Here is a 17,715-nt window from a genome sequence, read left to right as displayed (position 1 = left end):
ACTAAAGAAATATAAAGGCATTGCTTAGAAAGTTCCGTGTGCTATCTTCAGTTGCAATCCACCTTTTTCACGATGCTTCGGTGCATACGCCGTTGCCCTAGCCGAAAGGTCGCGAAACATGTGTTAATTTCGGAGGCGTTGCTTCTGGAGATAGTCGTTGACTCGGCGCCTGCCAAAACCCTACCAAAACGGCAGGGGGCAGCACGGGAAAAAGAAAGAGACGGTTTGCAGCGCCGAAACTGACAAATTTGCGAGAAGACTGAAAGAACGTAGAAGGCGTGTGTCTAAAAAGAAAAATGTAGAACGGTTGAGCTTCTAAACCGTCAAGGCTGAAAACCGTGATTATCGAGACTATAAAATTGCGCTCCTACCGAATTAACTCTAGTGGAATTTTACTAACGTAATACCCAGGCGACTCGATTTGCAAGGCGATGTAGAAATTTGCTATTTACAAACGCTCATGCGTTACATCTCGAAAGAGCAGTGACAACCAGCCCTTGTCCACGTTAGCAAGACAAATGAAAGCGTAGGTTCTCCGTTTTCTGCGCTTTTTATAATTGGAGTCATGAGGGGAATGTGGTTGCTTCATAGTTTTAATTTGTATATATCGATGATGAAACCGCTCATTCTCATTACCTTCTTCTTCAAGGCGTCTGTTGGGATTTTTCCGAAATAAAACATCCAGTACGTCAACGCCACTAAATGTTTTTGGTGGGGACGTTAAACTAGGCGGGCTAATATGGCACACACAGAAAACAGTTCTGTCTCAGAATGGCATATTAAGCGAGGCGTGTCAAAAGACGTCGACCTTTTGTTTCGAAGAAATGCTATATGCAATATTTCCGATTACTCTGTGCTCTTCGCGGAACTCGACGTCAAAGCTTGGCATTTAATGCTGAAGGAAGGCAGATGAAATATGTGTATATGTATTACGAATAGCCGCACACGAGCCTGGGTTTAACCGCAGTTGGTTCTAATGAGGTGACGTGGCGTCTTCGCGGGTAAGTCGGTGGACCATACAGGATTGTTGTTTGTTTTTTTGTTGGTCGCCCTGAACGTAGTGCAGATGGCGACCTTGCGATTTTCAACATTGTTTCTATGGGGGGGGAGGGGGGGGGGGGGTGTAATATTCAGGCAGCACGTGTGCAAGAGCACCACTTTCTCGTTTGTCACAATTCCAAGATAAAATAGAGTCCGCTCAAATTTAACAATAGGTCACCTCATCCTGAGGCGTTAATACAGCACCATAAGCTGGCCTGTAAACTTCTTTTGAGTCAGGCCACGGCATAATCGCGACGCTGAACTTTGCAGCTCGTAACTATGCAGCTCGCGATGCTGAAATCAGCCAATGGCCGGGGACTTTGGATTTATGGTGCGGTAATTTGGGTTTATGGCATCATTTATCGAGAGAAGGGAGAGCGATTTATAGCCGATTTTGAGAATTCATTTTAAATTCGAGGCCACGTGCTGCGCTATACTGTTTGGCGGACGTGTTCTCAGGAGCCTCGGCTGCCGATCGGCAGCGTTTTCCGACCATGCTGAAAAAGTGTTGCAGGGCCCCTTTAAGTAAGTCCAGGTAATTAGGAAGCTGCGTCTTTGCGCAACGTCTCGTTCTTGACTAAATGTTATTGACAGTCTATTGTGTCTACCAAATGCGTGGAAGCAAATGAGTGCTTTTATAGACCGAATGGAGCACGTAAGAGTGGTTTTGACACATGGGTCCATTTTCTTGGGAAGAATACTTAGGACATTGCTCGAGTGTGCTAGTGTACCAATGATTATCTGGCACATATTATTTTTGTCTCAAGTATTGAAAAGCAAAGGCGGTTAGCTGCATGACTAATGATTTACGAAAATATACTGCAGCTTCCTTATAATATAGCCACTAAGCTTGCTTTTTTCATTTGCAGATGTAATGAGTGAAACGAAGGAAAGGGTACATGAAATAATATTGCGATTCGCTTTGGGACATTGAGGAAACAACCTCCTTAGATGAGGCAACCTAAATATCAATGAAATGTCCAGTCGCTTCTACACCATACAGAAGTCTACAGGGCTCTGTAATTTTAGCTGCGTTATTAGCGGCGGTCCGCAGCACTTACTTTAAGCTTGCCGTGGGCTGTGTGCTTGTATACGTAGCCATGGCCATGCCTGTTTTCTTCGACATCAGAAGATTCAGAGAAGTAGACTTGAATGTAAGTTGGTCGTTTTGGAATTGTAACAGCAGCCATACTGCAGGAGGCACTTGTGCCTGTTAGTGGTCACATCGGTATGCACTTTCCCCGCAGACTGTACATCGAAGATTTTTCATGTTTGACAAAACTACAGAGGCAGCAACAGAGCGGCACAACGGCACCCTGACGAAGAATGAGACGCATGGCATTACAGGTGTTCCCAAGGACGTAGTCAGCGACAGTACAAGAAGTAACCCGTCAGCGCAGAACCTATGCCCCATAATACCTCCAAACCTGAGTAAGCCTGAGCGTATTCTAGCCGACTTACAAAAACCCAACTGGCGGAGCTTTGTAGCATGCGCTTGTTTTCTATCTAGCGTCCTTTCTAACTTGAGGACAATGTTTTCACTAGGGGTGTGCAGTGAATTTCAGAAGCGAATCGAATACGAATTTAATATTTTTCGAATAGTAAAGCAGCCATTTGCAAAACAGGCCGAGCATTCTGTAACATTTTATTTGAAATAAGTGTTCGAACACGATAAGAAAAGGCCATCACGTTTACTGTTAACCGTCAAAAATTGTGCCCTATCCGCAGCGGCTAGAGCGCTCGAGATATTTTATAACAGGAATTGAATCACAGCAGTGAATACAGTATTCAAGGAAGTACTTGTCACCAGTTTTAAGTAATACTTAGTCCTCGTGTTAAAGCCAGGACATAAAACTAAATAACGTTTCGGGAATCAAGATAGCCATGAATTTCATGATGATGACAGCGGACTGATGACACCTTCGTTTCATTGACACTGCCTCTTTAAAGGGACCGACAACTGCCCAGAATATGAAATGAGTTGACTCCACTGATGTAAAGATTGTCCGTTGCACTGACTCAAACCAACCCTGTTTTTTTCGTGAGAGATGGATTTATATTTTTATTTCTTCACTGAAAGTCGCGAAAAATGACCTGTGGCGCCTCTGGCGGCGAAAACATGAGTGATCCGATGAAGACGGCCACGTGACCGTTGATTGCTGTACGCGGTCGACGATTTTTTTTTGTTAGTATTGAAATATGGTTCGTTTCTTTATATTAAAAGGTATTACTCCATAATAATGTACATATAGGCCTGCGTTAGTAGTATGCATTAAAGTGGCGCTGTCTTCGTGTGACGTGATGATCCCATGCTCGTCAGCGCGTCTTGAGCAACTTTTCAGCGTGCTCATGCAACCGTGCACGCAGTTTCCAGGTCGCTAAGATTTTGGAGCGACATAGTTTTGCTACCTACACTTCGTCTCAGAAATGACGCGCGCTGCTACTCGGTGCGGGAGTGCATATGCACAGTTACGTTTTCGATTACTTGGCTTGGCTCATGTATCGAGAGAGTAACGACGCCGGGACAAGCCATCCATGACACAGGCGCAGGCAACCTTGGGCGCAGGCGCACACAACGCTGTACAAATACCGGGAAGGTGTATAAAGCCACACATCTCATTGTAACAGCTTGCTATTGTCAAAAATGGTTGAAAAGCTCAAAATAAAGGTGGTTAAGCATAGTTACAGTAACTCCTGCGAAATAAGGAAAACGACAGCTTTCACAAGGGCTAGCGGCATCGCTATCAATTCCTCAGCGTTGCTGGAGCAAGCCTCCATGCGTGTTTGGAGCCTTTCAGATCGAAAAATACTACTTATAAAATAACTACGTGATTTTCGGATAAAGCACTGCAGCTACAAATGCTACGAAGGGTGAGCTTCCTGTCGCGCCGTAAAAAACTGAGTCGAGAAAAATCAGTTGTCGGTCCCTTTAAGCTAAAACGTCTTTGTACGGTGCTCAATATACCGTCGATAGCCCCATAAAAGTTATGGCTGCATGTGTCTCGGTCACTGGATAATTAAAACAAGAAAATGACCAGAGCCTGACTGTGATAGAATTATTATAAAAAATTAAGGAGGGGCGAAGCATGTAGGGAAGGGTGTTTCAGCTCCACTAACGTGAAACCTGTGGAGGGGCGAAGCATGCAGTGTGCGCCGGTCCCGCAGCAAAATCACTGCTAATGGGCAATGGGAGACAGAAGAATGATTAGACACAGAAACCCGCAGTCCGCTTTTAGTTAACGTTCATTCTGCGAATCCTTATTGTTCAACTACGCACAAGAGAGATCTCCCACCAGTGCTACACTGCATTTCAAGATCCATTGTCTATATATATACGGGGTGGCTGGTAAACGGTTGTGCAGCGCGAGCAGTCGGTTTTTTTTCAATCAAGAAAGTCGCTAGCAAACGCTGCCTGCGTCGGTGTTGCCTCTCACGGGCGAGGGCGCGCTATCGTTCCTTGCGAGCTGGCAATATAGCGTTCATCGCAGAAAGAGCGTTTCCGTAGTCAACGCGCGCCGTTCGCTCTCTCTCAACGCACAGCGAGCACAGAGGTGGTGGCGCCCTCTCTTCCGTTCAAGCAAATGGACCGTCCCAAGAGCAGTCGATGATGCGCGATGCACGCCGACACGCCGAGACCCTAAGGTACTTTGCCCCTAAAGTCACGCGTCACTGTTTCAAAGTTTTGTTCCTTTTAGGGATGCTTCGCCATGAGTGATGATTATTCGAAATATATTAAAAAAATGTTGGCTATTTCGGATATGCTCTATTCGATTAGAGTACCCCGTCGAATGAAACGCTCGATTTGTTATTCAATATGTTCGAATATTCGCACACCCCTAGTTTTCACATAGCCATGTCATGCTTGCTGACGTCATGAATACACTTATTATAAGAGCGCGTTGAGCCCTCATTGGTTATGCAATCTATCACAGAAGACACCGTCGACAGAAGATCCCATAAATTTAACAAGTGCACATGAAATCTCAGCCAGGTACATTACTATGAACTTTTCCTTTGGTATCTATAATTTTTTGCAAATGATGGCGCACAAACCTTTCTCGGGATACCCGAACAGTTTTCAGATTGCTAAAAGGGATAACTTCTGCGTGAGCGTTCACTATGCAGCCCTTTTTGACAAAATTATTGGAGCAATCAACAAGCGAAGTTTCGCCCATTCTCCAGCACGTAAATTAATATTTATAACTTGGTGTTAGTTTGCTTCCTTGAGCTTCATTTATCTAATATGCTTTATAAGAGCACATTCATAAAAAAGATTTATTTTAAATCATGAACTCAATTCAGCATTAGTTAAGATTCTGCATTACATGGTAAAACGTACGAATTCCTCCGGCGTGACGATCTGGCTGAATGTCAATAAATTTACGAAAAAAACCCATTGCGATGTTCTATTGGGGCACCAGCACTTCTACGTTTGTCTAACCATACAACTAAGCATTTATTTTAGATGCATATCATCGCGTAATATATGAACCGGGGTTCTAGCAAAAATGGCACACAAGCGTCTCCCCACTCTCTCCGTTCAGCTTTGCTAAACCTTGTGGCTGTGCTCTGGAATTATGTGGGCCTGTGATAAATACCTTGTTTGTTTTTGTTATTTTTACACGCCCGTTAACACATCATCATGTTCACTTAGTGCTGACTATTTCAGTTGGTTACATACCTACGAAGATGGATGTGCGATCGTTAGACGATGTGGAAGGCGAATTTCCTGACGTAATGTCGGGAGGCCACTTCCGGCCCAAGGAATGCACATCTCGGCACAGGGTGGCTATCCTCATACCATACCGAAACCGGACAGAACACCTCAAAATATTTGTATACAACATTCATCGGGTGCTGGCGAGACAGCAGATTGACTACGGTGTCTTCGTCATCGAGCAGGTAAGCTGAGCTTCGCAAATACGTTCTAAGAGCAACGTGATACTACCACATATGCGAGCAATAAAGCATTTGAGATATTGAATTATAGTATGTTGACCGTGGCTGCGTGTTTTAACTGCTACTTTCTAAAAGCGAACGTTTGCCCTGTCTGCTCAGCACACATCTTCAAAAGAAGATCTGTTGCAACTTGGCTTCTTCAGGTTCGGCAGCTGCACAACTACGATATGCGAAGATCCAGCATGTCTTCATTCTTATTGTATATATTACATAGCGAACGGTGTTATGAGATCACTAAATACACCAGGCTTGCGTGGAACACGCAGCACAGTCACAGCGAAAGCTGGAGGAGGGACCCTTCCTAGAGCCTATTGTAAACTCTCTTGAGGCGACTACTGCAATACCGCTATTGCGCGCAATGAGAAAAAAAAATATCTCCAGGATCGAGTAGGATTTCAACCCAGGCTCTCTGCGTAGTAGTAGAGTATTCTGTCAGAGCCATGACGGTGCTCGAGTCTCCTTCGCAAAAACACCCTACAATAGAGCGTGGTAGAAGAGCGAAATAACCAGGCGTCACGCAGTGTGAATAGGGGATATACAAAATGTACAGTGCCATCTGTTGAAAATCCCGTAGGCTCGTTCCGCCAGTTTTGTTGGGCGCGGAAACGAAACCAGTCGCATTATCGCAGCCGTTCAGGTGTTAGCTCCTGGTTTTTTTATATTCGTTCTCCGATGACTGTTCAATGCTTCGTGCGCTGTTCAGGCAATGAGGGAGCCCTTACAATGCCGGGAATAAGGTCACATCAGTTTTAAACGAATTTATCAGTTACGTGAACGAAGAAAAATAATGTATCGACGCGAGCTTGTTTCGTCAACAAGATAGGCACTCTCTGCTTTGGTTCGCAAATGACCGGCGCTCGCGGAAGCGCTCTTCAATCTCAGTTCTCATTTCTCCGTGCAATTTAGCGGCTAGCCTGCAACATAGGCTAGACTTGCAGAACAATCTACTGCAATGCATGCATTTTAAGAGAGACAGCCCATGTCGCACAAGCGCGAGAGTGCACGATATGATAGTGTGCCTCGATGTGTGCGCGCCCCCCTCATCAAGGCACCCTACGATATGATCAACATTAGCTTGTCGCTGTTACAGGGCAACGAAAGCAATGATTTACGTATGTGAACGCACTCACGGGAACACCCCTCACGATGTCTTCATCCGCGCCGCGTCGCCTGCTCGGCTTGGCTCGGCGTCCGCAAAGCGTCTGCGCTCATGCGTGGGCTCGCTGTACTCGCCCACGGCAACAACCAACGCTCTTAGCGCTGGGCAGCAACAACAGACCCGCAAAAGAAGAACAACGCGCGTTGGGCGATAATAATAATATCTGGGGTTTAACGTCCCAAAACCACGATATGATTATGAGAGACGCCGTAGTGGAGGGCTCCGGAAATTTCGACCGCCTGGGGTTTTTTAACGTGCACCTAAATCTAAGTACGCGGGCCTCAGACATTTTCGCCTCCATCGAAAATGCAGCCGCCGCGGCCGGGATTCGATCCCGCGACCTTCGGATCAGCAGTCGAGCGCCATAACCACTAGACCACCATGGCGGGGCCGCGTTGGCGCGAGTAAAGCGAGCATACGGTAGCAGCCAACGCTGCTACCGTGAAAGCGGAGCAAAGAACAACCCACCAAAAGCCCACGTGTCGTGCCATACAATACTCATCCATTATGATCAACCACACCATCTAAAAAACAAAGTTCTTTCCGCGTGAGCGAGATAGATGGTGTGCTTACACACTCAAAGTCATCACGTGTCATTTCAGCTGCTTCCGCAATCAAACGGTTTAACAAATCCCTGTCACGATATAAAACGCATGTGTTGTCAAAATACGGCATGCAACTGTACCAATCACACCAACTGCACCTTCATATTGCGTACCCACCATTTCTTTTTCTAGGGTGATAATTGCAATTTTAATCGGGCTAAGCTCCTAAACATCGGATTTCTGGAGTCTAGTGCACTCTACGACTACCAGTGCTTCGTCTTCCATGATATCGACCTTGTGCCAGTCGACGACCGCAATGTGTACACGTGTCCTCAAAGGCCTCGTCACATGTCTGTGACTATTGACTCCCAATCGGGGTGAGGTTGCTTTTACTTCTTCAAACGATGCACTTGTATGCTTGATATAGAGATTGTGAAGCTTAGTATTTCCCGTACATCTGTCGCTATCACACGCAAGTTCTTACGTGGAGCTTTGGAAGCTGGCGCTGATCTTACAAATTAGCCCCTAGTTTTCGTGATATTTAATTTGTTATTGTGGAGGTAACGTAAAATTAGAACACCTACCATGAACAAAAAAAAAAAAATGGGGGCGGCTTGCACTAGTGGCGCAAGGCTGGACTAACAGCAGAGCTTGTGGCCGGCCCAGATTATTAGCAAGGTCTTGATTAGCATAGTGATAATTAGCATGATCCTAATTAGCCCAGTTCTAATTACCAATACGTTAAGTAACATGGGCTTTAATTAGCATGGGTTCAATTAGCCTGGTCTTGCTTAACAAGAGCTTAATTAGCATGCTCTTAATCAGCAAGATCCTCTCTCCGTTCCCGCCTATTGCTTTCTCCCCTTTGTCTTCCGTTTGTGTGTTCCCTGCTTTGTTTTCTTCAGAACGCACACGCATTAAACAAACACCTACATTGCACATCCATCGTGTCCACCTCAATGGGTGTGCTGGCGATAGGCCTTATTATCTGCCAAATTACTAGGCGATATAGAAAAATTACTATAACTATCCTAATGTCTCGAGTGTACGTCGCCAAGAGCAAGCTGCCTTTATAGTCAGTGCTAAAATGAAGAAGAGGACGAAGAGAGCCCTTACTGCGCATGCGCAGACGCTCTCCACACACCTCCTCTCCACTTCCCTCTCCCCCTCTCCACTCCCCTTTTCTCTTCCCCTCCCCCTCTCCACTCCCCCTCCTCGTTTAGATAAAGGCATCGCGTTAGGTCGTACACACGCTCAGTCACTGCGCCGGCTGCGCCTGTGTCATGAGTTCCAACGTCAACGTCGGCGCCAGTGTCAGTAATACCTTAACTCCTGCCGAGATCGCGGAGTAGCGGGTGGAGCAGCGGAAGGCTCGATGCGCCGAAGCGCAACGTAAACGTCGGCAAGCGGACCCCGAGCTCCGGGCTAGGGAAGCCCAGCGCAAATAGCAACGTCGGCGGGAAAGTGCCACAGATGAAACGCGGGCTCGACATGCCGAAACGCTGCTTCGCATCGCCTCATGGCCCCCTTTAGCGGGAGATGGTGTAAATTTTTTTAAGGATTGGGTATTATTTTCTATTACCGAATGAATTACGCAGGCTTGAAATGCTAGACTCGGCGACTTAATAGACTGTGCTACCGGGGTCAGTGATATTACTGCTGCGACGAAAGGAGGAGGACGTTGTAGGTGGCAGGCGGATCTATAGCCTTGCGTAATAGCGAGCTAATGGCCCCACCCGGTTTCCTCCTCTCAGGTTATGCTAAAAGCATTCTCATGCTTTAAAAAGCGAAGCGTGGGCTGCAATGAATGAATGCTCTGAATAAATGTTCAATTAATGGTTCATTTAAGAACGCACTCGGCCAAGTTTGGTGCGGAGGAGTGAATGCATGCCCTCGCGAAATAAAGTATGCATGGTTCCGTTATATTTACTCCAGCTCAACATAATGACCTCCGGCAACGCAATGCGGTGGATGTGGTCGTCATCTTCGTCATGTAGTATTACGCTTATGACAATGCAAGGCAGAAGCTTGGGGGATGGTGAATGCTTGAAGAGATGAAAAATCCTCGGGGCGTCGCTGGAGCGAGCGTTTGGACAAGTCTGTTTTTTTTTTTCAAGACAACAAGTGAGCACTAATCGAAACGTTGGCGCCAGCAACACCTGCTGTTCGAAAATGTTTTCATCCTTATGGATCCCGTGAAAGGAAAGACTTTCCACCTAGAGAGATACGCGAGCGATACATGCAAGCAAGCTATGCAAGTCTGCTAGAGCCACCCTTCAACACATGTCGTGCGGATGTCCATTATATCAAGAACAAATGGTAGTCTCGCCAGAAGATCTGCGGGCGCCGTGGTTGGCCTCGCTGCTCAGTTGAGAACTGTCAGACAAACTTTGCGCCGTCCAGCGAGCCGCGGAGGCCGCGCGGGAGTAACAGCTCCAAGCCGCCATCTAGGCGGCCCCAGGCCCGAGCCTTCCAATTGGCGGTTTTCAAATAAAGTTATTTCGTCATTATGACAAAGGAGCCATTTGATTATATCCAGATATACAAGTGGTTAACAAACCCGTATTGTAAGGTGCAATAATGTTCTAGGACCATCGACATGCGCCTCGCAGGTGCAGAAGGCAACTAAGCGTTGCTAAAGTATACTTAAAGAGACGCTAACGAGAAAAACGATTTTTATCATGTTAGTAAATTACACTTTTAATATTCCAAAATGACGACGCTTGCCGCGAGAAGACGCTTGGTAAATGAGAAAACGCGGGATATGAAAGTGCGGGCGGCGCCGCCACCTTGAAATACCCACACCGAACTCCACTCTGTGATGCCATACTTGTTGAGGGCGTCTACTAGGTACTACATAGTTGCTAATCGTTAAAAAAGGTGTACATTGTCCTCTGAGAGGGCCATAGACTTAACGTACCAAGTTTCAGAAAGTGTCGTCGAACATATGTCGCCTAAATGCGAAGAACACAATTCGAAATCCGTGACGCGTGGAGATTTCGGCGCGAAATTAAAAAAAAAACAAATGAAATTTTGACATTAAGTTAATCGTTTATTGACAAACCTACGATGGTCAAACTAGCAACATTGATGACTGCATATAGTCGGGTAGCAAGAGGGCCCTGCGTGGCACCCTGCTACCTCCGCCGATGCTTTAATAAAGTTCACTTCTCTCTCTCTCTCTAGAGTTCTCAGAGCACACTTTATCAATCTAAAGCGGTTTGTTGTTTTACTTTAGTGTACCGTTAAGTTCAACAGGATTGTGCGACCTCCTGTAGACTTGTTGTGCTCACCTAAGTGCGTACGTGATTCTGTCAATCCATCTCATTTATTGTCTCCCTTTTCGCCCCTTTATCCCTCTCTCCCAGTGCAGGGTAGCAAACAGGACGTGAGTCTGGTTAACCTCCCTGTATTTCCTTGCTTCTCTCTCTCTCACACACTTTGGACAGCGTAAGCAAAACACAAATATGCCCCGCTTTTTTTTCACAGTGTCCCGTACCCTTTGATGTTTGGAGGAGTTAGCGCATTGAGCAAGGAGCTAATGTTACGAGTCAACGGCTACTCCAATGTCTACTGGGGATGGGGAGGAGAGGACGACGACATATCTTCCAGGTTGGTTACTTGTACGTCCCGCTTCTACAGCGAAAGTTGTTACGAGATCACAACAACGGCCTTTTTTTTTTATTGCGATAGCAATTATATGGAGAGTCAGGGCTGGTTTTTGCCGCCGTCGTCATGCACCGTATATGTATAAGTATGTATCTATATATAAATGTCCTAAAGAAAAATAATTCAGAAAAATGCTTTCGAATCGGGGAATCGAACCAGCGACCTCTCACTCCGCAGCGCGCGGCGCTAACCACTACGCCACAAAGCGCAGATCCTTCAGGTAACTAACGGCGAGCGTTATATACACACCCTTTACCGCTGGCAGTACTCCGAGATGGCAGGCGCTTATAAGCGTTTCTTCATTACCAGCAAGATGGCGCAAGGGGCGCAATGCGCGCATTAAAAGTCGTCAGCCAGCTCGCTGATTTCTTCTAGTATTTGCGCAGGGAGAACCTTGGCCGTCCGCTGTCTGCTCGCGCGGTAGTTGCTGCCGGGGGGTAGATGTTTCGGCAGCGTAGCAGCGCGTCCATCACGGGCCGCTTTTCTTGCTATCGCATTCATTGCTTCGCCCTTGCGGCGAAACTGTGACTTTTTGGCGCCGTAGTTGTCCGCCGCTGCCACCTGTGTCCGTAACCGCTATCGTGCGAAATAACAAAAAAACGCCAGGCCTGCGCTGAAACCGCAGCACAGTCACAGCGACAGCTGGAAGAGCGGCGTTTCTAGAGGCCGATGCAAGCTCTCTTGGGGCTACAATGCAAGTACACTAGAAAGGTACCCACTTCGCCATAAATCACAATTTTTGTGAAGTTGGGAAGCACCTTCTAAGCCATTATTTGTCATTCTGCGGAGAAGCGAGGCACCAGCTACACGTCTGTAGGCATTATGTGCACTTTGTTGACGCGACGACTAATGACGATGAAGAATTATGGCTCAGCTCTTTGTAATGGCTTGGAAGCTTTAAACGGCCCACCAGTTATGTAATTTGCATTGGGTAACGCCCAGTCGCTATTTCCCTCTCCCGTCATGCTGTATAACATACGTTGACGTGGGAGAGAGACGGGGGGGGGGGGGGGGGGCGAAGAACTTTACTGAGACCCCGAGGAAATGGATCATGCGCCTATGGGCTTCCTTGGCAACCAATACAAGTGCACTTGCGAGGAACCCACTACGCTCTGAATCATTGTAATTTTACTGAGACCCCGAGGGAATGGATCATGCGCTTATGGGCTTCCTTGGCAACCAATACAAGTGCACTTGCGAGGAACCCACTACGCTATAAATTATTGTAATTTTTGAGAAGTAGTAGGGCAGCAGGCACTGTGCCATTTTTCGTCATTCTACGGAGAGCTGTGGTACCTGCTAAACGCATGTAAGGCATTATGCGCACTTCGTAGATGCTGTGCCTGATGACGACGAAGAATTATGGCAGAGCCCTGTAATGGGTTGGAAGCAAGGAGGTTTAAACCTCCTTGGTTGGAAGCATTCAGCAACCTACTCGTTGCGCAATTCGCATTGTGTGACGCCTGGTTACAGAATTCGCGTTGTGCGACGCTTGGTGCTTATTTTACTCTTCTACCACGCTATATTGCATATGCTAATGTGGTTCCTTCCCGACATGAAGCCTGTATAGGACCTTTTTGCAAAGCAGTTTCAAGCACCGGCATGGCTCAGAGGTTGAATACTGGGCTCCCACGCAGAGGGCCCAGGTTCTAACCTCGTTCCATCCTGGAATTTTTTTCTTATTTCGTTTTTTTTTTCTTATTTCGAGCGATACTGGTTACGGACACCGGCGGCGGCGGCGGCGGCGGACAACTACGGCGCCAAAAACGGCCGGTGAAATGATCTCATAACAGCTTTCGCTGTAAAAATATCCAGTCTGGGATGGGGTTAGAACCTGGGCCCTCTGTGTGGGAGACCAGTATTCTACCTCAGAGCCATGCCGTTTTCTTTTCTTTATTATCGGGCTTTGGTGCACAACACATAAAACAAAGAGCAAGGCAAAGTCACCAGCGGCTGTAGTCTTGAGAGCCATTCGGGTGGTTCCATTTGTGTATTATAGCGTGGTGGAAGAGAAAATAACAACCAGGCGGCACACAACGCGAATTCTCTAAACAGGCGTCATGCAATGCGAAGTGCGCAACGAGTGGGTTGTTGAATGCTTCCAACCCATTACAAAGGGATCTGACATAATTCTTCATCATCATCAGGCACAGCATCAACAAAGTGCACATAATACCTTATAGGTGTTTAGCGGGTACCACGGTTCTCCGCAGAATGAAGCAAAACGGCATAGTGCCTGCTTCCCTTCTACACAAAAATTGTGGTGATTAATAGCGTAGTGGATTCTTCGCAAGTGCACTTCTATTGGTTGCCAAGGAAGCCCATAAGGCTCCTGTGATCCATTTCCTCAGGTTCTCAATAAAGTTATTTCCTCCTCTCCCTCTCTTTTCCACGTTAACGTGTGTTACATAGCGTGGTGGGAGAGTGAAATAACGACCGGGCGTCACACAATGCGAATTACGTAACTAGTGGGCCGTTTAAAGTTTTCTACTCATTACAAAGGGCTCAGCCACAATTCTTTATTGTCATCAGCCGTCGCATCAACGAAGTGCACATAATGCCTCAAAGTTGTGTATCTGGTACGTACCTCGTTTCTCCGCAGAATGACGAGCAATGGCGTAGTGGGGGCTTCCCAACTTTACAAAAATTATGATTTATGGGCGAAGTGAGTATTTTGCTACTGTGTATGTATCTGTAATCCCAGAAGAGTTAATAACGGGCTCTTGAAATGGCGCTCTTCCAGCTTTCGCTGTGACTGTGCTGCGCTTTCCGCGCAGGGCTGGCTTTTTTTTAGGTATACCTTGAGAATGGATCAAGGAAAACACGTAAGCGCACAAAAGGTTTGAGTACGGCAGTCACCGCTGACTGGCTTCTTTATAGATGTTATGAAAGATCTAGGTATCCTAATGAACTCGCTTAAGAAAATTCAGTGTGACATAATATCAGCTGTAATTGAACGATTTTGTATTTATGGTTTTTCAGTTGTTTCTTCAGTTACGTCTAGCGTTTTAGCGCTATATTTTGAGCACGCGTCATGAGCTGGTCGTGTGAGCAATGATTCAGCCCCTCAAGCGCGAATTATGATTGACTGCCTGTAAACGTGTCAATCTGGCACAAAATTATTCCAAGGCACAAGCTATATTTCAAGACAGAAAAAGAAAAACAGCTCGCCGATGCATCACCTATATGCAGCTGAATGCACCATGTGCTACAAGTACCGGCAAGCACTGCGGCAGCGTTGGCGTAGTGCAACTTCGGGTGAAATCGGTCTATTTAACGGTAGATGAATGAGAAATGGGTTGGCATTACGTCAGGATGCGGGGCGCCGGTGGGGTTAAACTACTATAGGGTCCCAGTACGGTTTCCTGACTTTTCTGTATATCCTCCATGTTGTAACCGTACTATTTTATTTGATTTGATTTACGGAAGTGAGGTCCACGATGAGCATACTTGTCTTAATCTTCGCTATTGTTGGCTCTAATAATCGAAGTTGCAGAACGTACATATATTTTTTGATTGATATTTTTTGAAGCATTACGCAGGAATTACGCAAAGCGGGTAATTACATATCCGTGCATCATCGTTTCATGCGGAGTTCAATAGCAAACTGAGTCTTCGAAATTAGAACTAAGCAAGCATATCGAGTGTAAATCAATACTGCATGAGAATTCCATGTTTTTACTCCGTAACATGTTTGCTTATCATCGATAACTTTTTTTTTAATTCACACACAGGCTTAAACATATCAACCAAACCATACTCAGGCGTCCGGGCAACATAGCTAGGTACAAGTCTTTGAAGCACGGGAAAAGCAAGGCAAATCCAGCCAGGTGAGAATGCGAAGAATTAGGGCGTTGATTCATTACTTTTGCTTTACTGATATCTTGTGTCACAGCTTGTATGTATGACTCATACATGCATACAAAAATAAGTTACACTACGGGATTTTATGCCCTTTAAGCATGGCGTAATTATGATCAACGCAATCGACTACGAACGTCAATGTATATTAATGTGTGTCTCTTACGCTGCGGTTTGTTACGATTTACAAGAAGCCTGCTCTTCGATGATACAACTTAATGCATTACTAAGTGTGCAAAAGGCTTTCGCCTTCAACTGTTGCAGAGAGCTTAACGAGCTCCCAAATTAAACAAAAAAATAATTTTTTTACTGCGTTTACCGTGAGGATCATGCAATCACTGTCGACCGCATAAGTAGCGATGTACAATCGTACTTTCAAGATACTGAATAAGAATTTATAGTGTTGTACTCTCTGTTTTGTGTTCTGGTTTAATTATTGCCATGTGTGCACGCTATTGACACTCCGTCAGATGCACAGGAGATTTCACGCGAATCGTTGTCACATTCGAAATTTTGTGCCGACTGATTTTCTTCGCTTTCAGGTTTGACATTCTTCGTGAATGGGAAACACGCTACAAGACTGATGGCTTGAACAGTGTCAAGTACAAGGTTATGCACATGGAGTTAAAAAAACTTTACACATGGATACTGGCTGACATAAGAGAGCCATAAAGAGCCAACTTACAGATCAATTATACCTGTTTCCTAATTATTTAAATAACTTTTTTCACCTGTTTTAATTGTGCCCAACACTTGAAATTGCGGAGAATATTTTCACAGAAATATATTCCATAAGTCTTTATACGTAGCACATTATTCCTGAAAGCCTTATTCCCATTAGGTAACTGAGGAGGAGGAAACCGAGTGCTCAGTTTACGCTACTTACAGCAATATGAAACCAGACTACGAAAAGCTAAATTGGTTGACTCATTCACGTGAAAAATTGAAGAGAGAGCGCACAGGGAAATAAAACCTGGCTCCGTAACTGTGCTTTATTCTGTCCCCGCTTTATGCACGCTTTTGCATATAATGATGAAATGATTGCATAATGAAATCATTGTTCACGAGTGCATATCACAGTATGTATCACCGTATATGTAGGCAGCGTCATAAGTGCAGTGTTATCCTTGTCTTTCTTGCCCTGAAGAGCTTGAATAGTATGCCCGCCACGGTAAGTGATACGCTTCTGCACATGTTTTCGCCCTTAGCCTTTGTTATGCGTTATTTTGCTTACGGCACGCGTGTTTTATTCTGACATGCGAGAGTGTAATGTGTAGTGTGCGAAACTGAGGCTTCCATGCCCATTGACCCCGCCTTTCGCGTCTAAGCACGTGCACCCAATTCGCAGAGCTGGAAAGAAATGCTTGGGGAAAAAAATGCCAAATCAACAAATCTGTAGGAAAACTAAAATGGTCTTTGAGTGTATATCCTTTGACGCCGCACTTTTGCGAAACCACACGTGTCCCCTGAGAGGCGTTGAGTTTTGAGTGGCCGATTAATATTTAATCTCTCATACCCGGACTGTCGTGCGAAAATGGCCGACTATACGCGAAGTTCTGGCCGACAGCCTTTTCAGAGAGCGACCAGCGGAGCGAGACGCCTGCAAAACCGAAATGTTTTGATGAAGCCTGTGACACAGCTGCATGAATAATGACGCGCGATCGACCGCAGACGCTAGAAAGGTAGTGCAGACAGCTTTGCGATTTATATTCCATACAACACTGTGTTGTACTTTAATGCAAGACTTAAAATACATTGTAATAGCCCTGAACTGCACTTCTATTCAACATGTATGAGGTGACTTGGGCTTATCCACGAGCTACCAGGCGTGGTGGAACGCCCGACACGTGTGCATTGGCATTTTGTTTAGTGCCTAACCATTCTTGACACCACATATGTCTGTATTCATACAGCAAGGATAATCAGTATCACTGAAGAAATAACCCTTTCATATTCTCCCATTTATGTCTCGTATACTATAAAATGAAACATTGAACGTACCGTGATTGTCATTGATAAATAGTACTTACTCGATATAATTGATTAAGTTTTGATCTGTTACTGTCGCAGTTAAGATGTCTGTTGTTTCACTTCTCAAAATTTGAAAGCCTCTTTAAATTTTACCCCTCTTGACTGGGCCCACATACACCCACAGCATCTTGAAAGTAAATAATAAATAAATAATAAATAAATAAATAAATAAATAAATAAATAAATAAATAAATAAATAAATAAATAAATAAAGAGAGCCATTAAACAACACAAATGATGTATTGCCATTACTCGCAAGCCCATGATGCACTCGACTTCTTTAATGCCCAACACGCAACCTTTCACGTAAACGACGGCAATTTCTACGCGAGCATACAGCGAAACGTTTCGAGCAATCAACAAAAGAAAAGCGTACACGCGCGCTGGTATATCATTGAAATATATACTACCAATTCACATGCGACGTAACGCTACGATCAAGGTGAAACA

At 45.4% G+C, this 17,715-nt stretch overlaps 2 protein-coding genes across 4 annotated transcripts in view; both read left to right on the top strand.

The window, feature by feature from the left end:
• LOC119390031 (beta-1,4-N-acetylgalactosaminyltransferase bre-4) overlaps positions 1-17,715 on the top strand; it is a 211,276-nt gene that overhangs the window by 110,555 nt on the left and 83,006 nt on the right. The window lies entirely within an intron of this gene.
• On the top strand, positions 905-16,208 carry LOC119390028 (beta-1,4-N-acetylgalactosaminyltransferase bre-4). 3 transcript variants are annotated; one of them, XM_037657532.2, is made up of 8 exons: positions 905-1,001; positions 1,911-2,195; positions 2,289-2,472; positions 5,711-5,943; positions 7,897-8,081; positions 11,194-11,316; positions 15,108-15,203; positions 15,777-16,207. In XM_037657532.2, the coding sequence occupies exons 2-8, from the start codon at positions 2,013-2,015 to the stop codon at positions 15,904-15,906; spliced, it is 1,134 nt and encodes a 377-aa protein (XP_037513460.1). In that variant the 5' UTR covers positions 905-1,001; positions 1,911-2,012; the 3' UTR covers positions 15,907-16,207. The 3 variants fall into 3 exon arrangements, with proteins under 3 accessions (XP_037513460.1, XP_049270578.1, XP_049270579.1); XM_049414621.1 differs by lacking the exon at positions 905-1,001 and adding an exon at positions 1,495-1,696; XM_049414622.1 differs by lacking the exon at positions 905-1,001 and adding an exon at positions 1,498-1,696 and having other exon boundaries at positions 2,329-2,472; positions 15,777-16,208.

Source organism: Rhipicephalus sanguineus, chromosome 4 (assembly GCF_013339695.2).
Source record: "Rhipicephalus sanguineus isolate Rsan-2018 chromosome 4, BIME_Rsan_1.4, whole genome shotgun sequence".
In the NCBI taxonomy this organism is placed as follows: Eukaryota; Metazoa; Arthropoda; class Arachnida; order Ixodida; family Ixodidae; genus Rhipicephalus; species Rhipicephalus sanguineus.
The sequence above is the reverse complement of the archived record's forward strand: the minus strand, read 5'-3'. Positions and strand labels throughout refer to the sequence as shown.

What these genes read in the sequence shown, in the direction of transcription:
- LOC119390028 (XM_037657532.2), top strand. Translation starts at nt 2,013, where the DNA reads ATGAAATGTCCAGTCGCTTCTACACCATACAGAAGTCTACAGGGCTCT. An exon ending in GACGACGACATATCTTCCAG is followed by an intron (nt 11,317 to 15,107) that starts GTTGGTTACTTG and finishes ATTCACACACAG; the next exon opens with GCTTAAACATATCAACCAAA. An exon ending in AGCAAGGCAAATCCAGCCAG is followed by an intron (nt 15,204 to 15,776) that starts GTGAGAATGCGA and finishes CTTCGCTTTCAG; the next exon opens with GTTTGACATTCTTCGTGAAT.